The sequence below is a fragment of the Sporothrix brasiliensis genome, assembly GCF_000820605.1.
Source record: "Sporothrix brasiliensis 5110 chromosome Unknown Cont21, whole genome shotgun sequence".
NCBI lineage: Eukaryota > Fungi > Ascomycota > Sordariomycetes > Ophiostomatales > Ophiostomataceae > Sporothrix > Sporothrix brasiliensis.
In genome coordinates this window covers 3,275,317-3,300,133 of record NW_024467140.1, presented here as the reverse complement: position 1 = coordinate 3,300,133, position 24,817 = coordinate 3,275,317, and the positions used below count along the sequence as shown (strand labels likewise).

General features: G+C 50.4%; 11 protein-coding genes across 11 annotated transcripts; 7 read left to right on the top strand and 4 right to left on the bottom strand.

Annotated features, from left to right (window-relative positions):
• Positions 1-28: 28 nt before the first annotated feature.
• SPBR_08919 (uncharacterized protein) lies at positions 29-2,386 on the bottom strand (the record flags this gene model as incomplete). Its single annotated transcript, XM_040767045.1, has 1 exon — positions 29-2,386. One exon carries the CDS (start codon positions 2,384-2,386, stop codon positions 29-31), a length of 2,358 nt encoding a protein of 785 aa, XP_040615986.1.
• Positions 2,387-3,107: 721 nt separating this feature from the next.
• On the top strand, positions 3,108-3,830 carry SPBR_05289 (redoxin domain-containing protein; the record flags this gene model as incomplete). Its single annotated transcript, XM_040763566.1, has 2 exons — positions 3,108-3,331; positions 3,407-3,830. The coding sequence occupies 2 exons, from the start codon at positions 3,108-3,110 to the stop codon at positions 3,828-3,830; spliced, it is 648 nt and encodes a 215-aa protein (XP_040615985.1).
• A 585-nt stretch (positions 3,831-4,415) lies between these two features.
• SPBR_05274 (uncharacterized protein) lies at positions 4,416-5,169 on the top strand (the record flags this gene model as incomplete). Its single annotated transcript, XM_040763551.1, has 2 exons — positions 4,416-4,689; positions 4,769-5,169. 2 exons carry the CDS (start codon positions 4,416-4,418, stop codon positions 5,167-5,169), a joined length of 675 nt encoding a protein of 224 aa, XP_040615984.1.
• Positions 5,170-6,208: 1,039 nt separating this feature from the next.
• On the top strand, positions 6,209-7,258 carry SPBR_05141 (uncharacterized protein; the record flags this gene model as incomplete). The annotated part of the gene is made up of 1 exon (XM_040763418.1): positions 6,209-7,258. The coding sequence occupies one exon, from the start codon at positions 6,209-6,211 to the stop codon at positions 7,256-7,258; it is 1,050 nt and encodes a 349-aa protein (XP_040615983.1).
• A 202-nt stretch (positions 7,259-7,460) lies between these two features.
• On the bottom strand, positions 7,461-9,052 carry SPBR_08927 (uncharacterized protein; the record flags this gene model as incomplete). The annotated part of the gene is made up of 2 exons (XM_040767053.1): positions 7,461-8,765; positions 8,996-9,052. The coding sequence occupies 2 exons, from the start codon at positions 9,050-9,052 to the stop codon at positions 7,461-7,463; spliced, it is 1,362 nt and encodes a 453-aa protein (XP_040615982.1).
• Positions 9,053-9,890: 838 nt separating this feature from the next.
• SPBR_04835 (uncharacterized protein) lies at positions 9,891-11,756 on the top strand (the record flags this gene model as incomplete). The annotated part of the gene is made up of 1 exon (XM_040763112.1): positions 9,891-11,756. The coding sequence occupies one exon, from the start codon at positions 9,891-9,893 to the stop codon at positions 11,754-11,756; it is 1,866 nt and encodes a 621-aa protein (XP_040615981.1).
• A 761-nt stretch (positions 11,757-12,517) lies between these two features.
• Positions 12,518-12,949, top strand: SPBR_05394 (uncharacterized protein; the record flags this gene model as incomplete). Its single annotated transcript, XM_040763671.1, has 1 exon — positions 12,518-12,949. One exon carries the CDS (start codon positions 12,518-12,520, stop codon positions 12,947-12,949), a length of 432 nt encoding a protein of 143 aa, XP_040615980.1.
• Positions 12,950-13,698: 749 nt separating this feature from the next.
• On the bottom strand, positions 13,699-15,356 carry SPBR_04907 (transporter; the record flags this gene model as incomplete). Its single annotated transcript, XM_040763184.1, has 4 exons — positions 13,699-14,526; positions 14,589-14,640; positions 14,701-15,156; positions 15,229-15,356. The coding sequence occupies 4 exons, from the start codon at positions 15,354-15,356 to the stop codon at positions 13,699-13,701; spliced, it is 1,464 nt and encodes a 487-aa protein (XP_040615979.1).
• Positions 15,357-16,902: 1,546 nt separating this feature from the next.
• Positions 16,903-18,097, top strand: SPBR_05065 (alpha-ketoglutarate-dependent sulfonate dioxygenase; the record flags this gene model as incomplete). Its single annotated transcript, XM_040763342.1, has 2 exons — positions 16,903-17,896; positions 17,961-18,097. The coding sequence occupies 2 exons, from the start codon at positions 16,903-16,905 to the stop codon at positions 18,095-18,097; spliced, it is 1,131 nt and encodes a 376-aa protein (XP_040615978.1).
• A 608-nt stretch (positions 18,098-18,705) lies between these two features.
• Positions 18,706-19,554, bottom strand: SPBR_05239 (uncharacterized protein; the record flags this gene model as incomplete). Its single annotated transcript, XM_040763516.1, has 1 exon — positions 18,706-19,554. The coding sequence occupies one exon, from the start codon at positions 19,552-19,554 to the stop codon at positions 18,706-18,708; it is 849 nt and encodes a 282-aa protein (XP_040615977.1).
• A 1,250-nt stretch (positions 19,555-20,804) lies between these two features.
• Positions 20,805-24,108, top strand: SPBR_04604 (uncharacterized protein; the record flags this gene model as incomplete). Its single annotated transcript, XM_040762881.1, has 6 exons — positions 20,805-20,942; positions 21,060-21,113; positions 21,193-21,374; positions 23,381-23,424; positions 23,599-23,670; positions 23,732-24,108. 6 exons carry the CDS (start codon positions 20,805-20,807, stop codon positions 24,106-24,108), a joined length of 867 nt encoding a protein of 288 aa, XP_040615976.1.
• Between the last annotated feature and the right edge of the window lie 709 nt (positions 24,109-24,817).

Sequence of the window (24,817 nt, the reverse complement as noted above, 5' to 3'; positions counted from 1 at the left end):
TCTTGACAAGCCTGACAATACGTAAACGTTATGCCAGCCCCGGGGCCAGCATTGTGGTCCAATCATATATCCCCATATCATCGCCATTCATCCAGTCTGCGTTCAATTCCAAGTCAAAATCAAAATTGTTATGGAAGTCGAGATTGCAAAAGGGTACACCAAACTCAATAGCCGGAGGCGCTTCGGCATAGGGTATTCGTGCAGGTTGCGATGTGCCGGACAAGTCCGTTCCGTCCAATGCCCGCGTTTGCGGTACGGAAAACGGCGACAATGACTGGTTCAGTGACTCGTCAACATCCACATGGGAAAACGTCACTCGCAATCGCCCAAAAAAGGGAATGTTTATGTCGTGATCGGCCGTTGTGGTGTTCGATATTGCACCGACCTGGGTTGACCGCCGATATTGTCCTTGGAGTATGGGAAGAATAATATCCATCACATCGGCGGCTCGATGGGCAACGGTACAGCTTCCCCTAAGAAGATGAGTCTTGCGCAGTGAGAGAGACAGGTCGACAAGAAGGTTGTAGTCTTCTACTTCCTGGCGGGTTCGTTCGCGAGAGCCACTTGCGCAATTTGAAGGAGAGTCCTGGAGCATGGCCAATGCCAGGACCATTGCAGCTGAGAAAGTTTCGAAATCAATCATTCCGCATGGAGACCAGGTTTCGTTTCCCCTGTTACGAATTACCTGGTACGCGGCAATCGTCTCGCGCGATGCGTCGAGGCAGGTAGTTCGACTGTACATATATCGCCGGTCATTTTTAGCCTTGAGAACATACGGAAGATGGATATGACGACCGATGATGAAGTAGCGCATCTTGGTGGTCTGGCGTATGGATAGGTCAACGAAGCTGAGGTCGCGGATCGCAGGTGACGTGTGATCTTCAAGCCAAAAGACTGCCGGCATAATTTGCCGACAGGACTCCCATGCCTGGTCCAACTCGAACGTTTTTGCATAGTTTGGGCCAAGATTGTCTGTTGTGACGACACCTGGTGGTGGCGGAGCCATAATGGTCTGGTAGTGGTCTATCACAGCACCCAGGAGGGACGTCATCTCGTGCAGAAGACGAAACTCGGGTATCAAACTTATGTCATCCATCGGCAAGATCGGAAGAAGGTATTTGGCGTGGCCGCAAATCGACGACGGCATTCCCATAATCATGGATGTTTCCCGCTCTATGTGTACGGCAAAATTCCACAGAGTCTGCTCATGCGGTTTGCCCTGGCGGCCGGCACGGTGGTACCCAAGGATGAGACAGTCACTGACCGCTTTGCGAGCGGTAAGCCACGCCCTGCGCGGCAGGCCAAGGTCTACGTTCAGTTTGACTTGGAGACATCGCGCCTCCACACCATCGCGTGTGCAGTTGCCATTTTCGGATAATATTGAAAGCATCCGTGCCGCTTGGCGCCGGTAAATGTCAATCAGGGACCGCGTGTCAGCGAGCTCGGTGTACTGGGCAGTCCACGACTGAGGTAGCTCGTACAAACATAGCGCAACCAAAACCACGGCCTTGGCCGCTGCGTCGACGTTGTCGGACCATAGAGCAGCGCGGATATCTGCAGTCGCCGTTGCTGCATCTGCCGTATTCAACATGGTTGGTGTTACAGCAGGAGTGTGGTTTGCTGCCGGTTGCTGGAAAAGGGCGCAGGGTGGAAAGACGGCAAAACACGAGGTTGTTGCATCCACAACCGCACGAAGGCACGCGTCAGTTAGCAGCATGCTGCGGGAAAATCCTGTCACACAAGGCTGCTGAAAGAGTGCCGGTCCCTTGGTTGGTAGCTCAGGGGACGTTGAGATTTTTGCTGCTGCTCCATCAGAGCTTCCGTGACTTTCGGGTAAGCGTAATGCTTCCCGGAAGAGCGTCACCAACGGTGTGTTGCCAAAGGCATCGAGGGCGTCGGTGGCACTGTGATGTGCCGTTTTCGTTCTATTTGGTTCGAGGCCGGAATTCGACGGTGATGGTGTTGTGGCGGCTGTGGATAAAAGACGTCGCCGTTCAGCTTCCTCAAGCTCATCCGAGATCCCGGACGAAAGCGACTTTGACCCCGTAGCGACAGTTGATGCCCCGGTCAGCGCACCACTGCCTCGGATTTCTTTGATCATCGACTCCATCTCATCAAGCTTCTGTAACAGGGCCAATGAGGAACCTTCTTCTCCGGTCCGAGTTGATCCGTTGTCGATGTTAGCGGCGCGGGCTGTCTTGGGTGCAGGAATCAGCGCAGTGGCAGGTTGCTGAGCTCGGCATGTCACACCATGCAACATGCAGGCCACACATACTGCACTCTCTTCTTGGAAAACACAGCGGACCTTTCGGCGGCGGCATTCGGCGCAGCTGCGCGTGCCTAACCGCATGCGTTTCTGCGGCGTTATTTGTTCGCGGTCGGTCATTTCTGTACAGCGTCAAGAAAGTGACTGCACCAAATAATGTGGGTTGAAAGGCGAGTAGGGGCCTTTAAGAATGCACTCTCTCACGTTATGTAAGTGTTCCCAAGATGGTAATTTAGGTTTGTCGTGCAGTAATTCGGGGTGGGCAAGAAATTGTGGTGCATATCGATCACAGTCACTGTCGTGTCACGGATCCAAACTGTTTCGTCCGAGTTGGAGCGAAAAGTCCGACGGGCGCGGACTGAGGGTGGTCAATTTTCCGAAGTGCAGCGCTGTATTCTGTACCAAGCAAGGCACCTCTCTAGCGCCCTTTGTCAAGTAACCAAAAAGCCCTCACAGGGCAGGTCAGGGGCATACACGCCCGGCGTCTACCCTGTTTGACGAGGAAAATCCTTTACGTCCGGATGCTGGTCGTCGGTTGCATTTTCGTTCGGGTCTGTATTACGGGATATATCCGAGTGAATGCAAATCCAGGCCGCCACAGCCGTAAGACAGCGCCTGTCCACCACACAGACGCGTCCATATATTCTGCGTAAACTGTGATAACAAAACGACATAAATACCAGCACGATGACCCCAAAAAGCCACCTTCCCTTCAACCCAAGTTCCCAAGTCCTCTTCCCTTTCCTCTTCCCTTTACTCCAGCACAGTGAAAAACAACATTTTATACTCTTTTAAAATAGAAGAAAAAGGGAAAAACAGAAGGAAGAATTCCCTGTTGACCATGCCCAGCATCACTGAGGAATGCTCAGCCACTTGGGCCAACTTTCAAGAGCATGCGCCTGATTTCGCCAAGGGACCGGTTATCGCGTCACGTAACGACATCATTTCCAAGTTTAACCTCAGCGCCGTCGTCAAGAAAGGGCAACGACTCCCCGAGTTCGAACTCCAGGATGCCCTTGGGAAGTCGGTATCGTCAAAAGAGCTGCTGTCAACAGGAGCGCTTCTGTAAGTTCTGCGTTGTAGGACATTTGCAATTTTTTTTCTTTACATACTATCCAAGCTAACACTCATCTTCCTCAGGATAACTTTCTACCGTGGATCATGGTGCCCTTTCTGCAATATTGCCCTCCGCCATCTCCAAGCCCATATCGACGATTTTGCTCACCTGGGCGTTACCTTGGTTGCCATCTCCCCAGAGCTGCCAGACACGTCCTTGACAACAACGGAAAAGCTGGAGCTCAAGTTTACTGTTCTCTCGGACGTTGGCAACGGGTTTGCTCGACAACTCGGTATTGTCTGGAAGCAACCTGACCCGCTCCGGCCCGTCTTTGATAAGTTCGGCCACAACCTGCAGGGTCGTAATGGCGACGATTCATTTGAAGTCCCCGTCCCGACGACACTGTTAGTCGACAAGGACGGCATTGTGCGAAACATTCATGTGGACCCGAACTACACCACGAGGCTGGATCCGGAGGTGGCTCTGGGATGGGCAAAGGCGCTTTGAATGTATAGAGTATGATGTTATGTCGTACGGAGAAATGGCCCGTTTTATTCAGGCGCCGAGGCACTGACTTTTAAATGTTTGAGCGGATGTACAACGGAGGTCGGCGAATCAACGACGAGCATATGGTTTTTAGCTGACGAGCGCCAGACAAGGTGAACTGAGACTCAGTGGAACAGGAGGTGGCTGTCGTTTTTGTTACCGTGAATATTATGTGCTGTTTCCTCAGTACACCAGTCAACAATATCTATTCCCTACAATACTTTTCACCGTTTTTCCCGTTTTTCGATCGTGATGAAGTCTGCTCCGGCGTTGTTGTTGTCGGTGGCGCCCCATCCAATTGCCTACTCCGTAGTTAGTGCTAGATTTCAGATTCAGGGTTCTCACAGCACGGCCTGCCATATGCAGGACTTCCCGTTATGGACTAGCACCAAAATCTTCGTCGCGCCTCTTTTGGGCTGTGCTCTTTAGGCCGTTCCGCGTCCAGCCAATCTAACGCTTCCAGTTTCCCCGCCACACTTCGCTTCACGACACGACCTCGATCACACGTCTCAAGACCCTTCACACGGCGCATACGACCACTCCAACATGGGCCTCGTTCGTACAACAGTCCTCACAGGACTACTCGGCACGTCGACTGCCGCCGCCTACCTGGCTACCCGCAACCCGGTTATCTCCCCCCTCCCCGCGGCGGACCCCGTCTGGTCGTCCAGTGTCTACAAGAAGCAGAACCCATCGCGCAACCCCGCAACACAAGACATCTGTGTCAAGCGTGTTCCCCTCGACAAGATAAGACCGGAGCTATTGAAAAAAGATGGCGACTTGGCCCTCGAGTTCTGCCGTGGCGTCTGGGGTGGTTGGGGTGCGTTCGATCTAACATTTGCATATCGCCGTTGTTTTGGCAACTTGCCTGCTGATATTTTCGTTTCGTTTTTCTACAGGCTTTGCCATACAGCGGAAGTACCTCGAGTACAAGTACCGTGGTCCCGAGACTGCCACCCAGCTCTGGGACACTGAGCAGCTTCAAACGAGCACCTACGACAAAGGTACGCAACTCGTTGATCATTTCGAAGTTCTCGAAAAGACACCTACCTCTATTACCGTGCGTGCTGGTGATACGCCCCGCACAAAAGGACCGCGCGCTTCGGACGGCATCTTCATTATTAGCGCCACTGTCGACAAGGCCCACGAGCAGGTCGAGTTGAGCCTCAAGAGTGTCTTTTTTTCCAGCGAGGGCAAGATTGCTGGCAACAAAAGCCCTATGCCGCCGTGGATTGAAGAGCTGCACCAGTGGTACTCGCGTATCATGAGTGAGACAGCGTCGTGGAAGTTGTTGAAATAATTGGGCCGGCGAGGCTGGTGCCTGTGGTCGGAATTAGTTATTTGTCCACCTGTTTTTGCAAGAATTACGTTACATACTCTCTTCTTTTTTATGATGCGGGCACCGTGCTATGACAGCAATGAATCTCACGTTTTCAATACAAGCGCAATATATGTACACTCTATGCCTTCGAAGATGAAGATGTTTTTCGTGGCTGGTGGACATGGGTTCCTTTTGGTGAAACTGATGAAGCTGTAAGCTACGGAAAGCAATCATATGTCGTACATGCAGTGCTTTAGATGTTGACAAAATTAAAATGGATAATTGTGTAGAGGTTCATATTTAGTCAAATATGGTACGCTCATCTGATTGTGTTTGTAGGAAAATGTTGTCCTCATTAATATTGATTTTTTTTGGTCCACCATTTTTTTTAATTAAAAAAATGCAAGATAGAAAACTCCCACGGAAAGAAAAAGACGAAGAAACAAACAAAGTTAACAATAAACAACACTAATATCATATTCACACATCACATAAAAGCCATCACCGATATAAGTAAACAGACGTGGAACTTGGTGCCTCGTACTGACAAAGGATCGGGGACATATGGTCCGAGTGAATTGACAGAACAAATCAGTCCTGTCACTAACCTGTCCCCAGACCGTTTACACATAAACCAGCCGCTTCCAGCCGCTAATATTGTAAATATGCCACAGTCGCAGGAGCCCCGCGGAGGGTTTCTACGCGATACATTCCTCGGAAGATTCACGAGCCCATTCGCTTTAATGATGAAAGGGTACACTATCCTGGCGCGACATAAAAACACGTCCATCGCCATTTCTTAATATTTTATGTATGCATGTATATAATTGCCCGGTTCCCCTCTAGCCTTCACCCTTTCGACCGCAATCCGTGACCGGGAGTTCACAACTTACACAACCCGCCTATCCAATATTTCTTCTTATGTGCCAGATCAATTCAGCTGCCAGCGACGCACCGGATACCCTAGAAAGCACCCTCTACAATGGCAAAATCAGTTCCACCGTCAGCCGCACCCACTATGTACCCCAAAATGCGTGCGTGGGTGCGCACAAAGCGCGGAATGCCCCCAACATCGCTGAAGTTAAGGACCGATGTCCCCACACCAGCCAATCCTACGGGATCGATTTCGTCTGATGTCATCATTCGTGTGTCGCACGTCGCCCTTCAGTTTAACAGCAAGCTTTTTCTGAACTTGCTTCCCTCTGTTCCATTTTGGGGCAGCCGCACTTGGATCCCGGAGCTCGAGTTTTCTGGCGAGGTGGTCGCTGCTGGCAGTGGTGCGCCGCCGGAAGTTCGCGACGTCGGTACCCGCGTCGTCGCTTTCCAAACAATTTCTGGCCTTGCACTCGGCTATGGTGTGTTGGCTGAATATGTGCGAATTCCCGGAACACAAGTTGTGCCTCTGCCAGAGTCCGTGGACTTTGTCCAGGCCTCCGGTGTTACAGGGGCTGGGTGCACTGCCCTCAAGCTCTTGCGCAAGAGCGGCGTCAAACGGGGCCAACGCGTACTGGTAAATGGTGCCAGTGGGTCTGTGGGCTCTGTTTTGATACAATTGTGCAAGTCGCGTGGTATCTACGTCGTCGGTATTGCGAGCGGCGCAAACGAGGCCACAGTCCGCGGCTGGGGCGCTGACGAGTTTGTCGACTACCGGGCACACGTTGGGTCGTTGCCGGAGTTCCTTACCGAAACATACCGTGACACGCCCTTCGACTTTATCATGGACTGTGTAGGCAAACAAGACCTCTTTGTTGGCTCTCCTGGGTATCTCAGGGCTGAAGGTGCGACGCTTAACATCGGGGCCCTAGAAGGTGTCTTCCGGGTCACGGGCAACTTGCTGTCTAATATGCTGCGGCCCGTTTGGTTAGGCGGTGTACCGCGTCGTTACATCTTTTTCAGTTCCCCACCTTTGCATGGTGATGTCGTTATTCTTGCACAACTAATGGGCGAGGGAAAACTGACAACACCGGTAGACTCGGTGTTCGTCATGGAAGAACTCTTAGCAGCGTACGATCGTGTCGCTACTAAGCGAGCCTGCGGGAAAGTAGTTATCAAGGTCGGTGCCAAGTAGGGAACATTCTGGGATATTTGGCAAAATCAGTACCTAGCTTTAGGATTTTAAATCTGTTAACTTTTCGTCCCGTCATACCTTTGCGTTTTAATTCTTGAAATACTTTTTTTGAACAACTTAAAACGAGAATAAATATCAACATCATATCTCCGTGGACGGCATGGGATGAACATGAAACAAGTGGAAGCGCCATCACAGTGACTCAAAGAATAGTGCACAAATTTGACGCCGTCAAAGAATATCCCGAGTCTTCATTGGCACAGCCGACTGTTGACGGTGACGCAATATGGGCATTGCGAACCACGCGGCCCGGCTGGAGAGCCTTAGCAATGTCGTTTAATTCTCTGTCCAAGTTGACTCCAGGACGGTATGCAGAGAAAAGACGGAGTATGTGCGTACGTTGGTTTGCGTCGCCGTCCGTCAAGGACAGAGAAAAATATGCAGCGAGAAGACACAGCGGCATGAAACTGGAGCCTAGAGGATAGTATTGGAGGGCTTGTCCTGCGACGTCCACAATGTCATCCCTGTACGCGTGGAGGTCGCCTGGTAGATCCAGCACGGCGAAGGCGTCCATGCATTCGGGCAGCGGGACCAACGTCGACAAGACGGACCCAATACGCATGGCAACGAGTGTTAGCATTCCAAATGCCGTCTGCCACCGGAGATGGACACGGCAAAGCGCATCTGAGATTGGGGGTATGGCTTTATCATCAGGACAAGGGGTGGCGGGTATTGTGGCTAGCAGAGCGGACAGCTTGGTTCTATCAAGTCGTACGCGGTGATATGCGACAACCAGCTCCATCTGGTACACGTTAGGCTCCCGAAGAAGTTTGACAACGTGTGCAAGATAACGGTTGCCTAAGCTGTCGATGTTGAGAGGCTCATCCTTGGAAGTAATGGGGCCATGTGGTTCTGGCATTTCCCACAGGTTGTCGTCGAGGTTGATGCGTGGGTTGATAAAGCTCTCCATAACAACAAGAAAACATAATGTCGACATGACACTGTTCTCAAAGTCGCCCCAGGACGACTGGCGGTGTCTTTTGATCGATCGTAGAATCATGGCAACAGCTTCGCCGTGACTCGGCAAGTTGCCTCCGTCTCCCTGTAGCCAGCCCTGGGTGACGACGACCAGATACAGGGCACAAAGGGTATTGGGCGCCTTGATGGCAACAGGGTCGCAAAGGGCCGTTCGTAAGGAATGTAACGCGCGGCCATATTCCTGCAGCATGGGAACGGTGGCGCGATTCACGGGCTGTAGTGCCTTGTCGTAATCGTCTGTGCCTGTTCTTCGTAGCACTAGTGGAAGAGTTGACGCAAGCGAGGCAGCAGCAGCGTCGAGGGCTGGGTTGCTACCGAGACGTTGGGGAATATCACGGATGAAGGAACCGTAGACGGATAGATCGAAGCGTGGATCGCTGACTTCCAGGGCCGATACGAGACGACTGATGACGGCAACCTGTGCACTGCTCCCCAAAGGCGGCAGCAACGTCGGTCGATGTACCAGCTCCTGTGATCTTGGGGTTGCGTGAGAAGAAGCCGAGGTTCCGGGCGATCGTCTGCGTAATGGCGGTTGCGTTACCGTATTGTTGTGGAATTTGTAACGCTGTTGGCCGCTGCCAGTGCATTCGATCTGCAAACGAGCGCAGCGACCACAGGCAGGTTTTTTTTGGTCACACTGCACGGTCAGACAAATAGGACAGGAACGCAGCCAAGGATGGGCAATACGCGTATGCTGACCTTTTTCTTCTGGCGCCGGCAGGCGTCGCAGCCCCGGCTGGACGGCACGCCTGGCATGGAGACCGTTTGGGTTGGTCGCTGACCTCCTCAGCAGCTTCTTCGTAGGGCTGGAGTCGCTGGTCAGCGGGCTATTTGTTGGCTATTGCTTTGGCAAAATGGTTGTTCTGAACACCAGCGCTGCATTGGGCCTATTTGGGAAGGAAGCTCTTTTTGAAGATTGGAAGGCGGTGAAGGTAATGGCATTTCGACAAAACTTGAGGCTGTGCTAAGGGCTCATCAGACATGGCGCAATAAGGCGCAGCATTTAAAACAGGCACAGTTCAGTTAATTCTAGGCGGCGGACGCCACTTGGTGATTTAGGTCGAAAGTAGTTGGTGCTGGCAGTTCACAACCGAGACCACAATCTGACATTTCAACTATTCCCAATTAGGTCAAATGCGCCGCTCCGGGACATGTAAGATTATGCGAAGCGACGTCACTGCCCGGCAAATCGCCCGAGTCGGGTCAGCAGCATGGATTAACGATGGGCAGCGAAGACATCGAATACGGGAAGAACTGGAGAGTAAAGAAGTAGACTTCTTTAATTCCCATAATGTAGGATTTGGAAAACGCCTCGTCCAAACTACTTAGGAAACCTGCCTATTTCCCATCCAAGAAATGCTCAGCGGCAACTTTGTTGCACAGCCTTGGCTCGGACATCAATGACTGCTAATTCGCTATGTCGCGCCGAATTTGTACTTGTGCTTGAAACAATTTTGGAATTGGTTGAAGCGAATGCGGACACTGCACGTTGGTCTTTGGCTGTTTTTGGCACGGGCAACATATATAAATACACGCCGCGCCTGAAAGTCGACAGCCGGATAGAGAGCAACATCAAACTTCGTCCATCGTCACCATGAAGCTTTTACACAAGATCATCTTGACCACGTCGTGTCTAGCGCCATCTGCGTTCGCCGATTTCACTACGGGGAGCTGGCCTGCACCGGTCGATCTTAGTAGCAAGTCCAGCCTTGTTCGCAAAGCATTTGCAAATATTACCGCCACACTGCAAGAGTTTATTTTACAGGACGGCAACATCAGTTCATCGGCGCCGCAGCTTATACATGGCATCACCGACCTTACATTCTCATTGGGGGTCTTTTCACGTTATGACAATGCCGCTTCGGAAGCACTGCAACATCACTATACAGCCCCAGAAATCGCCACAGCTGGAAATGGCACAACCTCTGTCGATGCTGACAGCATCTACCGCGTTGCTAGCGTCACCAAGGTTTTGACGACGCTGTCTGGGCTGCTTAAACTGTCGACGTCTGACTGGGATCGACCTATATCCGACATCTTTCCCGTCTTGTCATCGTACGAAAAACAATTCCCCGGTGGCCCCTTTGCCATCAATTGGACAGCTGTCACACCGCGCAACCTGGGTGCTCAAATTAGCGGCGTTCCTCGGGATGGCTTTCCAAGTCTCAACGAGCTGGAGATTTTGGGGCTTCTCGGTGATGTCGACACAGCGGCTATGGGACTGCCACCCGCAAATAGCAGTGATCCTCTCCAGAATCCGCCATGTGTCAGTTACTTACTTGGAAATACTGGTTCAGCTGAGTCCGCAGGAGGCGATAGTGGAGTATCCCTGTGTCCTTCAGAGCCGTACCTGGAGAGTGTCGCAAATCGCCCGCCGGTGTTTAGCCCCTGGTCATCACCCGGATACGCCAACAACGGGTTTTCGTTGCTCGGCCTGGCCTTGGAGAACTTGGTTAATACCACATATGAAAAGTTAGTTCAGAGTGCCATATTTGGCCCGCTAAACATGACCTCTTCCAATATCGACACACCACCAAAAGCAATGTGGAACCGCTGTGTAATTGCCGATGCCTCCACGCCGTCAAACTACTTTGACATTAACGCGGGAGTTTTCGCTGCTTCAGGTGCAGCTTCGAGCACATTAAATGACCTCGCTCGTCTTGGTCGCAGCATCCTCGACTATACACTGCTCTCTGAGGCTGAGACGCGTCGCTGGCTCAAGCCCGTGTCATTTACCGGACGCCTGCAGTACGCAGTGGGGTCACCCTGGGAGATCCACCACTACACGCTGCCTAACAACAAGGTCGTGGATCTGTACACAAAGTCGGGCGACTCTGGTGCCTATAGCGCCTTCTTTGTGCTGATTCCCGATTACGATATTGGGTTCAGCCTACTGTCTGCGTCCAGCACACTTAAAACCCGCTTTGAGATCCTTGCTGCCATTGCTGACGTGGTCACATACACTTTGGTGCCCGCCATTGATGCCCAAGCAGCGGTCGAGGCTTCTGCCAAATTTGCTGGAACATATTCGCTGGGCAACTCGTCGTTGACTCTTGTCGTTAACCAGACATGGTCACACACACCTCCGCGAGGTGGCGTGTTGACCGGTCCTGGTCTTGTCATTACCAACTGGACGAGTAACGGCACCAACGTTTTGCATTCCGAACTGGCCACCTTTACTGGTCCGCTGCCGTACCGTCTCGTTCCGTCTATCCCAGAGCCGTCCGGTAGCCCTACCTTCCGCCTCTTGACTCCCATCGATGAGCCAAGTGCCCAGTTGCCTATTAGCTCTATGCTCTTCTCTGGCCCTGGCTTCATAGGTGCAGACTGGATAGCGGTGGATGCGCTAACTTACGGTGGTATCGGGACAACCATGTTCCAATTTGACATCGGAAGTGATGGTAAAGCCTGTTCCGTTACATTGAGTTCCTTTCGACAAACGTTGCCACGTACAAATTGAACAAATCAGATCTCGATCGGCCGGACAAATGTCGAACCTGGGAGTTTCTTTACTTAGACGCAGTAGTCAGTTCCCGACCTGGACGCCGTGGTTCAAATTTCCGGTATAAGTACGAGGGCCGGTATTTAAAAGTGTCTTTTTAAGTGACTAATTCAAAATACATTGCTCTCATTCGCAGAAAATGAACCACAAATATTATTGATTGGATGCGGGCGTAACAACCAAAAACAGGCCCTCCGTTTTGTGGTTGAAACTTAGAATATTGGTCGCGTGGTTTACGAACCTTATACACCTGACCCTGGACTAGGAGGTGTTTTAGGGGTTTTGCGAAACTTTAGTTGCTCGTTGCTGGAGTATGCCACGAACTTGAACAACAATCTTGTATATGAATTTGAATTGTGAAGCTTCTCTTCGGACTCGTTGAATTCCATCACAGGTTCGGCTTCGTGCGAATCGGCCACTGGAAGTTTCGTTGGCGTAAGCTGCTGCGGTGGACCTCACCGCTTCGACTGCGATGGAGCTGGCGGCGACTCCACGACATCGAAGACCACCCATCACCTTTCCGTGCCTACCTTCAGCTGCTGTGGCCGTTCCCACGCCAATGGCCGTGTGGCCCGCTACCACCGCCGCCGCGCGTTCTGCTGGCTGAGTCTGACGCTGTTAGAACGCGTTACTACCGACACAGTCACGTCCAGCGCCAACTGCCCCTCTGGGCGTACCGCGACACGTTGCAGTGCGCTTTCTTTCGGCTCTATGAAGCCATGTGTGCCGCCGACGATGCAATAATTGGCTATTACACTGAGTACCTGTTCTTCCGGCCTGAGCCTGAATGGTCAATCGACCTAATAGCCGATCCACGCACGATCGAGACCGACACGGATATCGGTCCTACATTGACAGAACAAGAGATGGCTGAACGCCTGGCTGTGATGGCATGGCTTGTCGTGTCTCTTGAAGAATCGTTCAACTGGCGCCCCAAGCTGGGGTTGCGTCGAAATGGCACAGTGGAAGAAAACCGAGACGGGACGCCTGTACCATGGACGCCAGTGCACTGCCCGTCGCGGGCCCATGAGATTCCAGCGCTATCAGAGCGCCTCATATTGTCCCATAACCGGTATGATCTGAATCGACAGCCCGGCGAAACAACAAGATATAACGTCATTTTTAACGGCACGTCGTTAAGGACGGTATAGAATTGGTTGTTTTGTTGTTTTCTCTAGTATTACCACCTCTATGAATGTTAACACAACATTACATTGTGTATAGATAGTGGTATTGACAATTGCTGAGTATTGTCACTCAGTAGATTTTGTAGATCTTGATTTCGCTGTTTCCGGTGTTGCTTGTTATCAAAACATGTTGTCTGTAAAACCTGGGGTGTGAGACCGAAGGCTGTTTCTGTAGCAAAATGTAAACTCCGATACGACGTTTAGATACGATAGATTTGCTACAGCAGAGGCGGGAAATAAATCCCTCAAGCTTCAGGTGCATCTAATTTAATAATTAAATTATTTAAAAATAAATTCATATTTTATCTAAAATAAAAATTTTCTATATTTTTATAATATATATAATTAAAGAATAACATTAAATATATATTAATAACATTATTAATTATTATATGATATATTTATAATAATAAAACCATCATTTTAAGTTTAAATTAAAATCTTAAAGGTTCCCTTTAAGTGACTTGAACACTTATCTTAATATATATATATATATTAATATACTATATTTTTCATTAAACTATCAGGGTTATTACAAAAAACAAGTTTTTGCAATAAATTTTTAAATGTAAAACACATCTAAAAAATTCTTTATTGAGAATTAATAATCTCTTTTATGCATGGTCATATCATTGGATATCTAGACGCCATTTGTCTCTATCTAGCCTTTCTAATTTACGATTTTTTTATCAATATACTCGAGCAACTACACCTCAGATCTTATGAAGCTCTTGGACATCAATACCTGGCTGCTCGCGCTGCATTTTTTTGTTCAACAAATAGTACTGCACGTTAGCGATGACCGACATGACCAGACCGACAGACACCAGCGCCAGCATGACAGTCCAGCCAGTCTTGTATAGCGGGCTGTCCTTGGCCTGCAGCAGCTGGCTGCCTACAATACCGGAGGTGTTGGCCGACATAATGAAGATGGCCAGGGTGATGGAGCGCTCGCCGGCCGATTTGGCGTTAGAGGCCACCCAGGACCCGTTGACAGGGTGCCAGTTGGAGCCAAACGCGACGCTGGTCACCAACAAACCGAACCGCAAGTGCGAGTTGGAGGAATGGATGGCCAGACGATTGCCGAGCTGAAAGCCCCAGTAGATGAACATACCGAGAAATACCATAATTCCACGGCGCCCATATCTGTCCGAGATGAAGCCCCAGGACACATTGGTAACGAGCAGCATCCAGGCGCCGATGGAGGTCATGGCGTTAGCCTTCAGTTTGGGGTATCCGAACGAGGCGACGAGCGTAGGGGCATACGACATCATGGTTGAGGCCGGCGACAGGGCGCTGATGGTAAGGATGACATGAGGAATCAAGCGCCAGTTGGTCAACGCGTTCTTGATTTCCTGCTTGCTGATATGAGTATGCGTGTGGATCTTGGATGGATCGTCGAGCAGGACGCGGCGAGAGAGAATGTGGACCTCGCGCTCGTTAAAATAGCGGATACCTAGGATGGAGACAGGGTTGCTAGGGCTCTTTGGGAAGAAGGTGATGAAGAGAATTCCGATGGCAACGGTGATCATGCCCTCGATCTGGGAGTTGTAAGCTTATGTTTGTGCTGCTATGTAATTTGATTGGTTAAATCAAGACATACCAGGAACAGCCATTGCCAGCCTGCAAGGCCACGGACGCCACGCATGTGCAGGCTATATGACGTTTAGTAAACAAATGAGTACGAGATGGCGGAGCATACAGGAAGTACTTACATTCCGTACGCCACGAGACCCGTGCAGGCACCGGCCAGCATGTTGCCGAGGAAGAACACCGAGAATCGCTTGCTAGTCTCGTCGCGCTTGTACCACCGAGTGATGGTGTAGAGACCAGCCGGGATGAAGCCAGCCTCGCAGAGACCGAGAAGTAGACGGGTGACGAGGTACGGGCCGAGGCCATGCTGGAAAGCCTGGAAGGTAGCAACGAGACCCCATGCGATGATCTGTCCGCCAATCCAAATTGTAGGGCCGAGTTTGTACAGAACAATGTTGCTGGGAATCTCGAGCAGCACAATACCCAGTGACAGCAGCTGTTGACCGACGTTGAACTGGTATTGGGTGATGCCTACGTCCTTGAGGAAGTTATCCGTCAAGGCATTACCAATGTTACCACGGTCGATTTGCAGGGCGAAGAATGCCAACGTCAACAGCGCCAGAACAATGAAATCGAGCCTGATGTTGTTAGATTTCGGTGTACAAGTGGACGACCCAAACAGCATCTTTTGGCGAGTATTGAATACTCACTTGCGGACGAGATTTTTTTCCTCTGCGTCGGACCAGTCGCGCTCCACGTCAGACTGGTAGCCATCGCTGTTGCTGGCATCGGTCGATACGCCGACCTGCTTCTCATATATTGTCGGCGTTGACGACATTGTGGCAGGGTGCGACATGTGTATGAGACTAGAGATATTGATTGATGGAGGGTATCGCAATAATGGACGAAATTTGAGACAGACGAAGGTAAAAAGCTTTTTTAAAAAATAAAAATAAAAATAAAAAAAATAAACAGCGCGCTCGCGTGTGTCGGTTGTTGACGAAAGAGATTACGCCGCTTGAGGACAGTATTATATACGGTTTCCTGTTTATCAAAATAGTCGTCTGTACCGTCAAGTCGGGGACGATCTGCAGTACTTTTTTATTTATGAATACAACCAGCCCACCGTCGTCGACGCCTGTCAAAATCTGTACAAGGCTCATCGTTTGACAGTGTTGAAGCGTCACAGACTGTAACCAGAAAGGGTACCCCACACATACTGCATGGCGTCGTAATGCTACACAGCGTAAGGAATGGCGCCAATACTGCACCGAAGTTGCCCTTAGTTGCTGATGCCATCGTTTCGGGGCGGCACGCCATTCGCTTGGGCGTTTAAGTGCAAGATTAATCGGAGGGATGCGAAGAAACAGTTCCACGAATAATTGAAAGGCAACAAAAGCCAGTAAAAACATATAGGGAAAACCACGCTGTCCCCACAAATTTCGGGAGTTAACAAGCCACCGTTGTCCCTATGTGACGCTAATGCCTGATGTTAGCAGACAGCAAAATGGCGAATTCGACGAGTATCATCGAGATAAGTGCGATCCCTTCCTGTAGTCTGTCATGTACGATGGCGATTGGCTAGATCGGACACTTACATGACTCGTGGCAGCCTCTTTGTTCGCCGAGGACCCAGCCGGACGGGGCGAACAGTGAGGACTAAGCCGACGGGAGTTAATATTTAATTTCTATTGGTCTCTTCTTGGTATCTAAATGGATGATTCCAATTATCAGGCCTGGACCGATTGACACAGGAGCCGTTGGTCATGGCCAGAATTGCGTCTTGTTTATTGGTTGTGAGGTTATAAACAAGCTCGCTTTTTATTGTGAAATATCTCTTCTATTTATTTTGTTGACTCATGTATGGTATGTTTTGTATGTCTTTGTTGTCAACATTTTAATACACTTCTATTATTTGCCTTATTTATTTACAACCTCTCCGTTGGTCATTTCTAGGTGACAGCCTGCAACTGCTCATCCATTGGCGAGCTTCTTTGGGTTCATCAACATTCGCAATCGTGGTGCTAAAAGATACCATTGAGGCGTCAGATGGCGCCATCTCTACTAGCTGGCCACGTTGGGGCTTCTCTTAACACCACCAAGTTAGCGGTATTTGCGAGCACTGTCCATCGAACAAATTCTGCCGAAGCATGGAACGGTTGTTAGGATGTAAGTAGCGGGGAAACGGTAGTAAGAATAGTTCGAGTAAATAACCCAACGCCCCCGATATGACGGACGTTGTGATGCCATTGGAAACGGCATCCTGTGGAAAAGTGTAAAACTGCTCGGTGGTCATAAATCAAATCGTACGGTTGATACACAATAAAACACGCGAAAAATTAATCTAAACAACCAAAACAATTTCACTCTCCCCCATCACCAAAATGGGCAATCTTGAATCCCAAAAGCACATCTCGCCCGACTCTGGGTTTCCCATCACCATCCATCCTGCTTTCAACAGCAAGATTCAGGCTCATGTTCCGCCAGAGCCGTTGCGCAAGGAGGTGTTTCCCGATAAGGACCGGGCCCTGTTTGCCGATCCTGAGAAAAAAGCTTTGTTCTCGGTGGCCAAGCGCGTTGACCTGACCGAATCCATTGGCACCGTGCTCGAAAATGTGCAACTGTCGCAACTGTCGCCACAGCAGCTGGACGAGCTGGCGCTACTGGTCACGGAACGCGGCGTGGTCTTCTTCCGGGACCAAGACCTGACGACAGACAAGCAGGTCGAGCTGTTTGAGCACTACGGCATCCTGGACCGACACCCGGCGCAGAAAGATGTTCGCCATGTCGTGATCAAGGGCAGCACCGAGGATCACCGCAACATTTTGAGCTACACGCCGTGGCCATCCGGCGATTTTCACGCCGACACGTCCTTTGAGATCAACCCACCGTCGTATTCGATGCTACGTATGGAGGAACATCCTGCTGTGGGCGGTGACACAGCGTGGATCTCACAGTACGGCTTGTACGACACACTGAGCAAGGCCATGAAGACATTTGTTGACGGGCTACACACGGTACACACGAGCCGGCTGCAGTACGATACGATTATCGATCTATGGGGCGTAGGCCCTAACCGACCGCCTATTGACACACACCACCCGGCAGTGCGCACGCACCCGGTCACTGGCCTCAAGGCGCTCAATGTGAACCCAGGTTTTGTGACTGGATTTGCCGAACTGAAAAAGGTCGAAAGTGACAAGCTGCTCGACTTTTTTCAGTATCACATTCACTCAGCCGACGACCACTACGTGCGTTGGAAGTGGGAGGTAGGCAGCGTGGCATTCTGGGACAACCGCTGCTCAGTGCATCGCGTTATTCCCGGCACATACAAGGAAACACGTCGCGGTATCCGAACGACCGTCTTCGGCGAGAAGCGTACGTACAGTTGGAGTCTAATGATGATGACACCAAAAGAGATTTACCTTACTAACTTGTACAGCATACTTTGATCCCAAGAGCGAAGGCCGTATTGAGAGAAAGGACCGTCTCGATGCGGAGACCGGCGTGGTCCAAGAAGAGCGGTCTGTTGTGCCGATCCTGGAGGACAAGGAGCCGCAGGCCAACACCCCGGCGTAGACAAAATGAGTCGATATTTCAAATGGATTCTAAATTGTAAATTGAAAACCATCTAAACAAGTTTTAGGACAACACGTGAGATGCACCTATCTATTTTGTTTTGTCTTTGAACGAAAGAAACAAAGCAAATAATGCAAAACTATTACGTTCAAATCCGTCTACCATCAGGTCTCACACACTCTCCGCTAGAACACGTTCGTCCAGTCATACAGTCCAAGAATCAGCATCTACCGTCAAAGTAGCACCATCTGAGATGAGTTTAAAAGCTGGTGCTAACTGGTTGGGAGACCATCCTCGCGGGCCAGGCAGGAGCCGTGGGACAAATTATCGTCTCGGTGGCAGTTCCACTAAAGATGTGGAAAGTGGGCGTGCAACCTGGGTCTGGAATTGACGACGAGAACCCCCCCCCCTGCAGCCGATACCTTCCAGATAGCGAACAACACGAGCTTCTTCAATAATATTGCTTTTGATGGTTCCAAAACCCTTAAACATGCCGACACCGTCAAATGGTGAAGGGGTACCGTCCCGGTAAGCCGCCTTGTTGTCGACAATGTATGGCGGCAAGGGCGTCTCGCGCTCCGAAATGCGCACCAAACCACGGCGCCGAGTCATTCCTTGACCACTAGAAAGGCCACAATCTCGCCAACCTCCTCCTTGGTCAGACCGCACTGTGTCTCCATGTACGCCGCCGCGCCGCCAAACTCCTCCCGGAGCATCTTGAGTGTGTCCAGCATGCTGGCTTTGCGAGCACCCACCATACGCCGCGCACCCTCCTCACTGGTTGCACCCTGCTTGAGCACGGCCTGAACGAGCAGTTCGGTCCAATGGCCCAGGCCGGCCTCGGTCAAGTTGTATTCCTCGGCTACTACCAGGTCCGGCACGCCACACACGCTCAGCAACAGCGCCCCCAGGACACCTGTGCGATCCTTGCCAGCCGTGCAGTGAATTATAAAGCACCGCTGCTTAGCCACCCGTGCATCTTCCAGAATGTGTCTTAATATAATACCGTACGACGCCGCGCCTTCGGTCAGAATAGCCCGATACGCATTTACCATGCCCTTGGGGCTCTCATCTTGGTAGTCGGCGTACCGTTTGGCCAGGCTCACGGGGTCATAGCTCTCGGCGCGGAACACGGGCGTGAAAACACGCGTCACTCCGGGCCAGTCGACCGTCTTAGGCCCCGTGCCGGCCACCTGCAACTTTTGGATCTCGGGCAGCGAGCGCAGATCGTAAATGTGCGTCACGCCGAGGCCACGGACTGTATCAACCGCTTCAGGTGTAGCGCTAGTCGGCTCTCCACACCGAAAGATGTAGCCTCGGCGAACGGTGCCCGTCCCGCTCTTACTGGATACGACATAGCCGCCGAGGTCGCGGAAGTTGGGAATACCCTTGAGATGGATAAACGGTGGCGACGGCAGAGATGTCGACGTCTCCGGGTTGACAGGGCCGTGAGACATGGCTGGTGTGGTAGTCGCAGTGGTCGCGGTAGTGTTGGAAAGCTGAGTGAAGAGAGATTGGGGGGCGGCAGCCAAGGTTGGCCGAGTCGGACAAATGCGGGCATGCAAGAGTACGGCCCGGGACGCTGGTACAGAATCAAAAAGGAAAAGGCCGAGGACTTATCTTACGGGAGCGCACCAATGTTACATCGGCGTGGTATTTTGGTAGGTTGCCGTTTTAGATTAACCGTCCAAAAATGAGAAAATGCGAACGCAACAAAAAGGCAGAAAAAGCAACACACAGAGTCTGAGGCCGGGAATGACCGGGCCACAGCGAGCCTAGTGTGCAGTAGACAAGGCGCTAGCAGCATCACGGCAAGCTAATCCAAGTACGTTGGCTAAGAGGGATCAAGGTGGTTCACATATTGGAGAGTCAACCTGTCTTGTCTATTTTATTACAACCTCTTTTTACAGGATTTCATGCTCAAAGCCCAAATCCGGATCCTATCATCCAATCAACTAATATTGATAGCAGAGCTAGCCAGTCAATTTGCCATTGGGAAGCTGGCAAAACGTGTAGGTACAGAGCCAAAAGGCCATACAATGGCAGGCCGTCTTTGACGAGGGTGACCCCGTTCGTGGTATGATGTGTGTTGCTGTGTAGGGCGGAAGGGGAAGGTGCACACTGTCGAGCCCATACCTTTCATGTATCTCTCGCCTAAGGCTATGTGCCCGTCTATTGGGCTCCATTCTCTATTAATGGTTCACTGGCATTACGAAGTTATGTCTAGGGCCTCTTGTCAGTGGCTGGGCGCCAGTTGTGTCATACGCCCCTGTTTCAAGACCAGCGACGGCTGGAGAGGTAAACCATTGCCATTACGCACGAGCACATTATTTACACTTTGATTACTTGATCTGGCGTTGTTCCATAAAGTGTCCAATACTTCCTCATCGCCATAAATACCACCGCCGTCCTCTGCTGGTTCTTCTTGAAATACTCGCCTCTATTTCGAATGAAAGCACAGCCGTCAGCGCAAAATTCAATGTTGCTAGGTTGAACCATCTATTGTACGTCATATGAATTGGCCAACGTTTTCATCACCCGTATTACCTGAATTTAACCTAACTGACAGACGCTTTTGCCATTATCAGGTCTACGATGTACGGTGCTCTCTCCAGAGGTCCCATGCTGATAACCGGATTGTACCTGGCTACGCCGCACTTGCACTAATCGGAAGTATAAACATTGGCCGTCACAAGACCACTGTGGGATGTACGACGAGCCACCAGGGACCGTGCAGGTCGATGGTGTAGATACTGGGGCTGGCCTGAAGACACCGCAGCGCACCGTCGTCAGTGATGCGGTCCTCGACGAACACCGGCGAATGGAGAAGAACATCAATCGACGTGTCTGTCGACATTCAGCTCTCATCGATCCATGGAATTTCGCACCCCATTGCCGGTCTCGTTTGTGTGAATTTGCCCAACCCTCGTCTCACGCTGCGGCTGAATAACTTTGTTTTCAGCGGGGGCCCGGTGATGCTCAGTATGGGCTTTTCCAAGGCGGCCGACAGGTGATTGTAGTGCTGCATGCTGAATAGCATCGTCGAATCCAGCGTCCTACCGTGCTGCATTGATCGTCTCGGCTGTTGGTACCAGCTGTTCATGGTTCAGCAATGCATGGCTTTCCGATATATCATCAACGTGTTTGTGTCTGCGTTTGGTAATATCTTTGCTTACGCTCAGATCAATCTGAAATCCTCGTATGGTGTCGCCGAGAGTCGCTGGATGTTCATCATTGAAGTTGCTATCATCATTGGCTTTACTTTTATTAGCAACGTGTTTGTTCTGCAGTTCTCTAATCAGACGCTCTCCAGCGAGAAGACTTTTCCTTTTCTGCGGGGAGATCATTCAAAACTGTGTTGAGCGCGATCGTGGTGATGCAGATCCTGATCACCTCACTTTCAACACGGTCATATGCCATTCGATAGACTGGCCGCCCGTGGATCTACAATTGCATCTTCTAGTACTGTTCCACATTCATCTATGTGTTTGTCTACGTCATTCAGACCATTCTGTCAACTATACGCTATTTCACTGCCGACGTGTTCCTCCTCGTGTGCTCCTCCCTGCATATTCTCCAAGATCTAGACTAACGTTGCAGTTATCCTTGCAGACTACAATCATCTGCGTATACTGTAGACGGTGCTCGGCTCGGCCAAAAGCTCAGAGGTCTGCTTGACACGGCTTGTCACTAAAACAACGCCGTCCGTTGCTTTGGTGTCTTTATAGGTGTCAGCTGCAGCAATGCTAGCCTTCACATAATTATTGCCTTTCAGTCCAGCAATATGCGTTCCGACTCCCGCCGGTCCGTGGGCAGTAACATACAGGTTCTCTTTGCCGCGCTTGGCGGCATCCAGGATGAGAAGGATCTCCGTTACACCTTCTAAGATATGCGTACTGTAAAATCATGACGGTAGCATCTGTCAAAACGTGTTGAGGCTTGAGTAATGAGAAATATTGCCAGTATGTATCTTAAATGCCAATGCACTGTATTATGTCTTCTATTGCGCACACAATTCATCTTACATTGTGCAATTCTATCAGATCTGTCGTTATCTCTCTCAATGATGTATCCCCTTTTTCCGTCGCAAACTTCATTCGATAAATACGTTAATTGGCTCCGTTATTGCGGCAGCAGGATGAAATGTGGCTGTCATCCGTTCGTTTTTCTTTTTTTCCTGTTCTTCCGCGGATACAGTTTGTCTTCGGCCGGGTAATGTGAAAACCTTCCCAACGTCCGGGCCAAGACTTGTGGGCGGCACATATAATGGCCACAGATATGGCTGATTATTTTTTTCTTATCAGTTATAGAGTGTGGCGACTTAAATGAACCTCATATATCGATCGTAGACACCCCTTCACTAAGATGTCATGACTTCATTCGAGTCGTTGATTTCGAGATGCCATTCCACTAGCGAACTCCCACCGTACCCCTCTCTAATGCCATTCCTCAACTCCGGAGAAATTTAGACAAATAACAGCGAGCCTTGGCAAGCCACCGGCTTCTTCTAGCCCCGTAGTGCAATAACGCATCAGGAAGCCATCACCAGGTACGCGAGAGCGACAAACATTCAAACCCGGATATAGATGCCGAGATTCAAAGATCCACGTTTATGATCCTCCAGAAACCGGAGCGTACAGGGAGGATCTTTCGCTATGAGTGTCATTGAACTTAGAACAGAACTGCTTTGCCAAGAAATCGGCAACGAAATAGAATATAAGAGGGTGGAGGCGGGATAATTGTAAAGGATGTAAGCGCCGCCAAGGACTCTTCCTTCTAAAGCACGGTTGCTTGCTATATATGCAGTTTTACGAGAATACAGATAAGTGACCTACCTGGCATGACCAGTAGTACTTGGGCGGAAATGCTGGGACTCTTGCGTGATGTTCTTCCTTTGTTTTTGCTCAATCACACTTCTTACATCAAGCTCGTTGTTATCGTATATTAAAACGTTTTTAAAAGTGGCTAAGATCTTAATGGAACGATGTTGTCGGTGCAGCGTTAAAATATTCTCACATCTCTCGATGCATGCTAAATTATATCCAGGAGTCATTGTTCCGAGTCCCCCTCTCTATTCCTTTACACACGATCTAAATTGCCGCTCAAGCAGTGGCTCACGTCCAGAAATGAAAGGGAGCCCCAATATCACTTTCCCATCGTCTTCCGGTCTTGGGCAGAAGCTTTGTCCTGCACGGTCCCGTCTTGCAAAACAAGCCGCGATACAAGTTCTTCCGCGAAGCGCCGGCGACAAATTGCCCGGTTGAACTCCAGTGATTTTGATAGAGTCGAGCAGGAGGATACTCTCAAAGGAGCCAAAATCCGACGAGGTATGCCGGCAAGATGCCCTTTTCTGTTTTGAGTATAAAGCATCGTGGATCTCTTCCCGTTTCTCGTGATTTTGTGCCTTTCGTGAACCAGGTAGAAATCTTGCGGCAATTCAAGTCCTTATCACGGCAAGCAATACATCATGAAGCTCTGCATTGTTTCTCTCCTTATTCTAGGCCTTGTGGCTGCGGCCCCGGCACCGGTTGCCGCGCCTGCGCCCTATGATCGGCATCTCCCTGCTCGCAAGGGTATGTCTCCCCGTTAAAACCAGACGCAATACATTATTTACTAACAAGTTTTATCGTCCAGGCGAGCCGCCTACCAAACTAATCCGCCGGAATCTGGGCGTAGATGTCGCCCAGCCCACTGGTACTGCCACTGGTACTGCCACTGGCACCGGAACAGCACCAGCTACGCCGCCTCTCAAGACGGGATGGCCAACGTCTGCCAACACGGCGCCCAAACCTCAGGCTACAGGAACTGGAACCGCCTCCAAGGCCGCTCGTATTATCCCCACAGGCACCAGTCCCCTCGTCCTCGTCACCGGAACCGCCGGCACCATAGCTTCAGCTGGGCCGACGCAGTCTGCGGCTACGAGTTCGTACAATTTTCCATCGCCAACCACGACCAAGGTGGGCAAGCAGGCTGCCGAGGCCTCGTCGGCCTTCTGGTGGCTACAGAACTAGTCGGCATGTCATTTGTTGAAATTGGCTTTATGAGCCCTGTTGGTGAAGGACTCTTTTTGTTTTCGTTATTTCTTCTTTACATCATGTACCACGTGTGGTACGTTCAAATCAACTTTGACTCATTTTACCTTGACCGTACGTCGACATTCAAATAAAGAAAGGTATAGGAGAATATCACCAACTGAGATATGTTGGGGAGTAAAAATGACACGATTATGTTGATAAGACAATGGTTGTTATTTCCTAACCTTTCGCATCTAATTCATTTATATAACAACTTGGAGAAGTTGCCCAACAAAACGGCCCGGATCCGCCAAAAAGCAACGTTGATGAGTTTCCTTAAGATCGATTTAGTCTAGCGACGAAAGCCAACGGCTCTAAGCAGTGCCAGGTAATGGAGAACAAAGAATGCGGCCGCCGTTCCTTGGTCGTGCCGGTCCCGCCGTCGCCACCGTACTAAGACTACGAGACTGAGACGCGGGCTACGGGCTAGACCAGCTAACGGCGGACACGGGACTTCTGAGACAGTCGGGTTGTTGAAAAAATGGAAGCTGCTCAATCTTGGATTGTTTGTGGAGAAAAGCTTCGCCAGTACGCTAGCTACGTTTCAATAATTTGTCAGTTGAATTTTATTGACTTTTATCGTCTTGGTCGTTTCCTTGCAAACCACGTCGATGGCCGTCCATATATGTTCTCGTTCTTCCTGTTG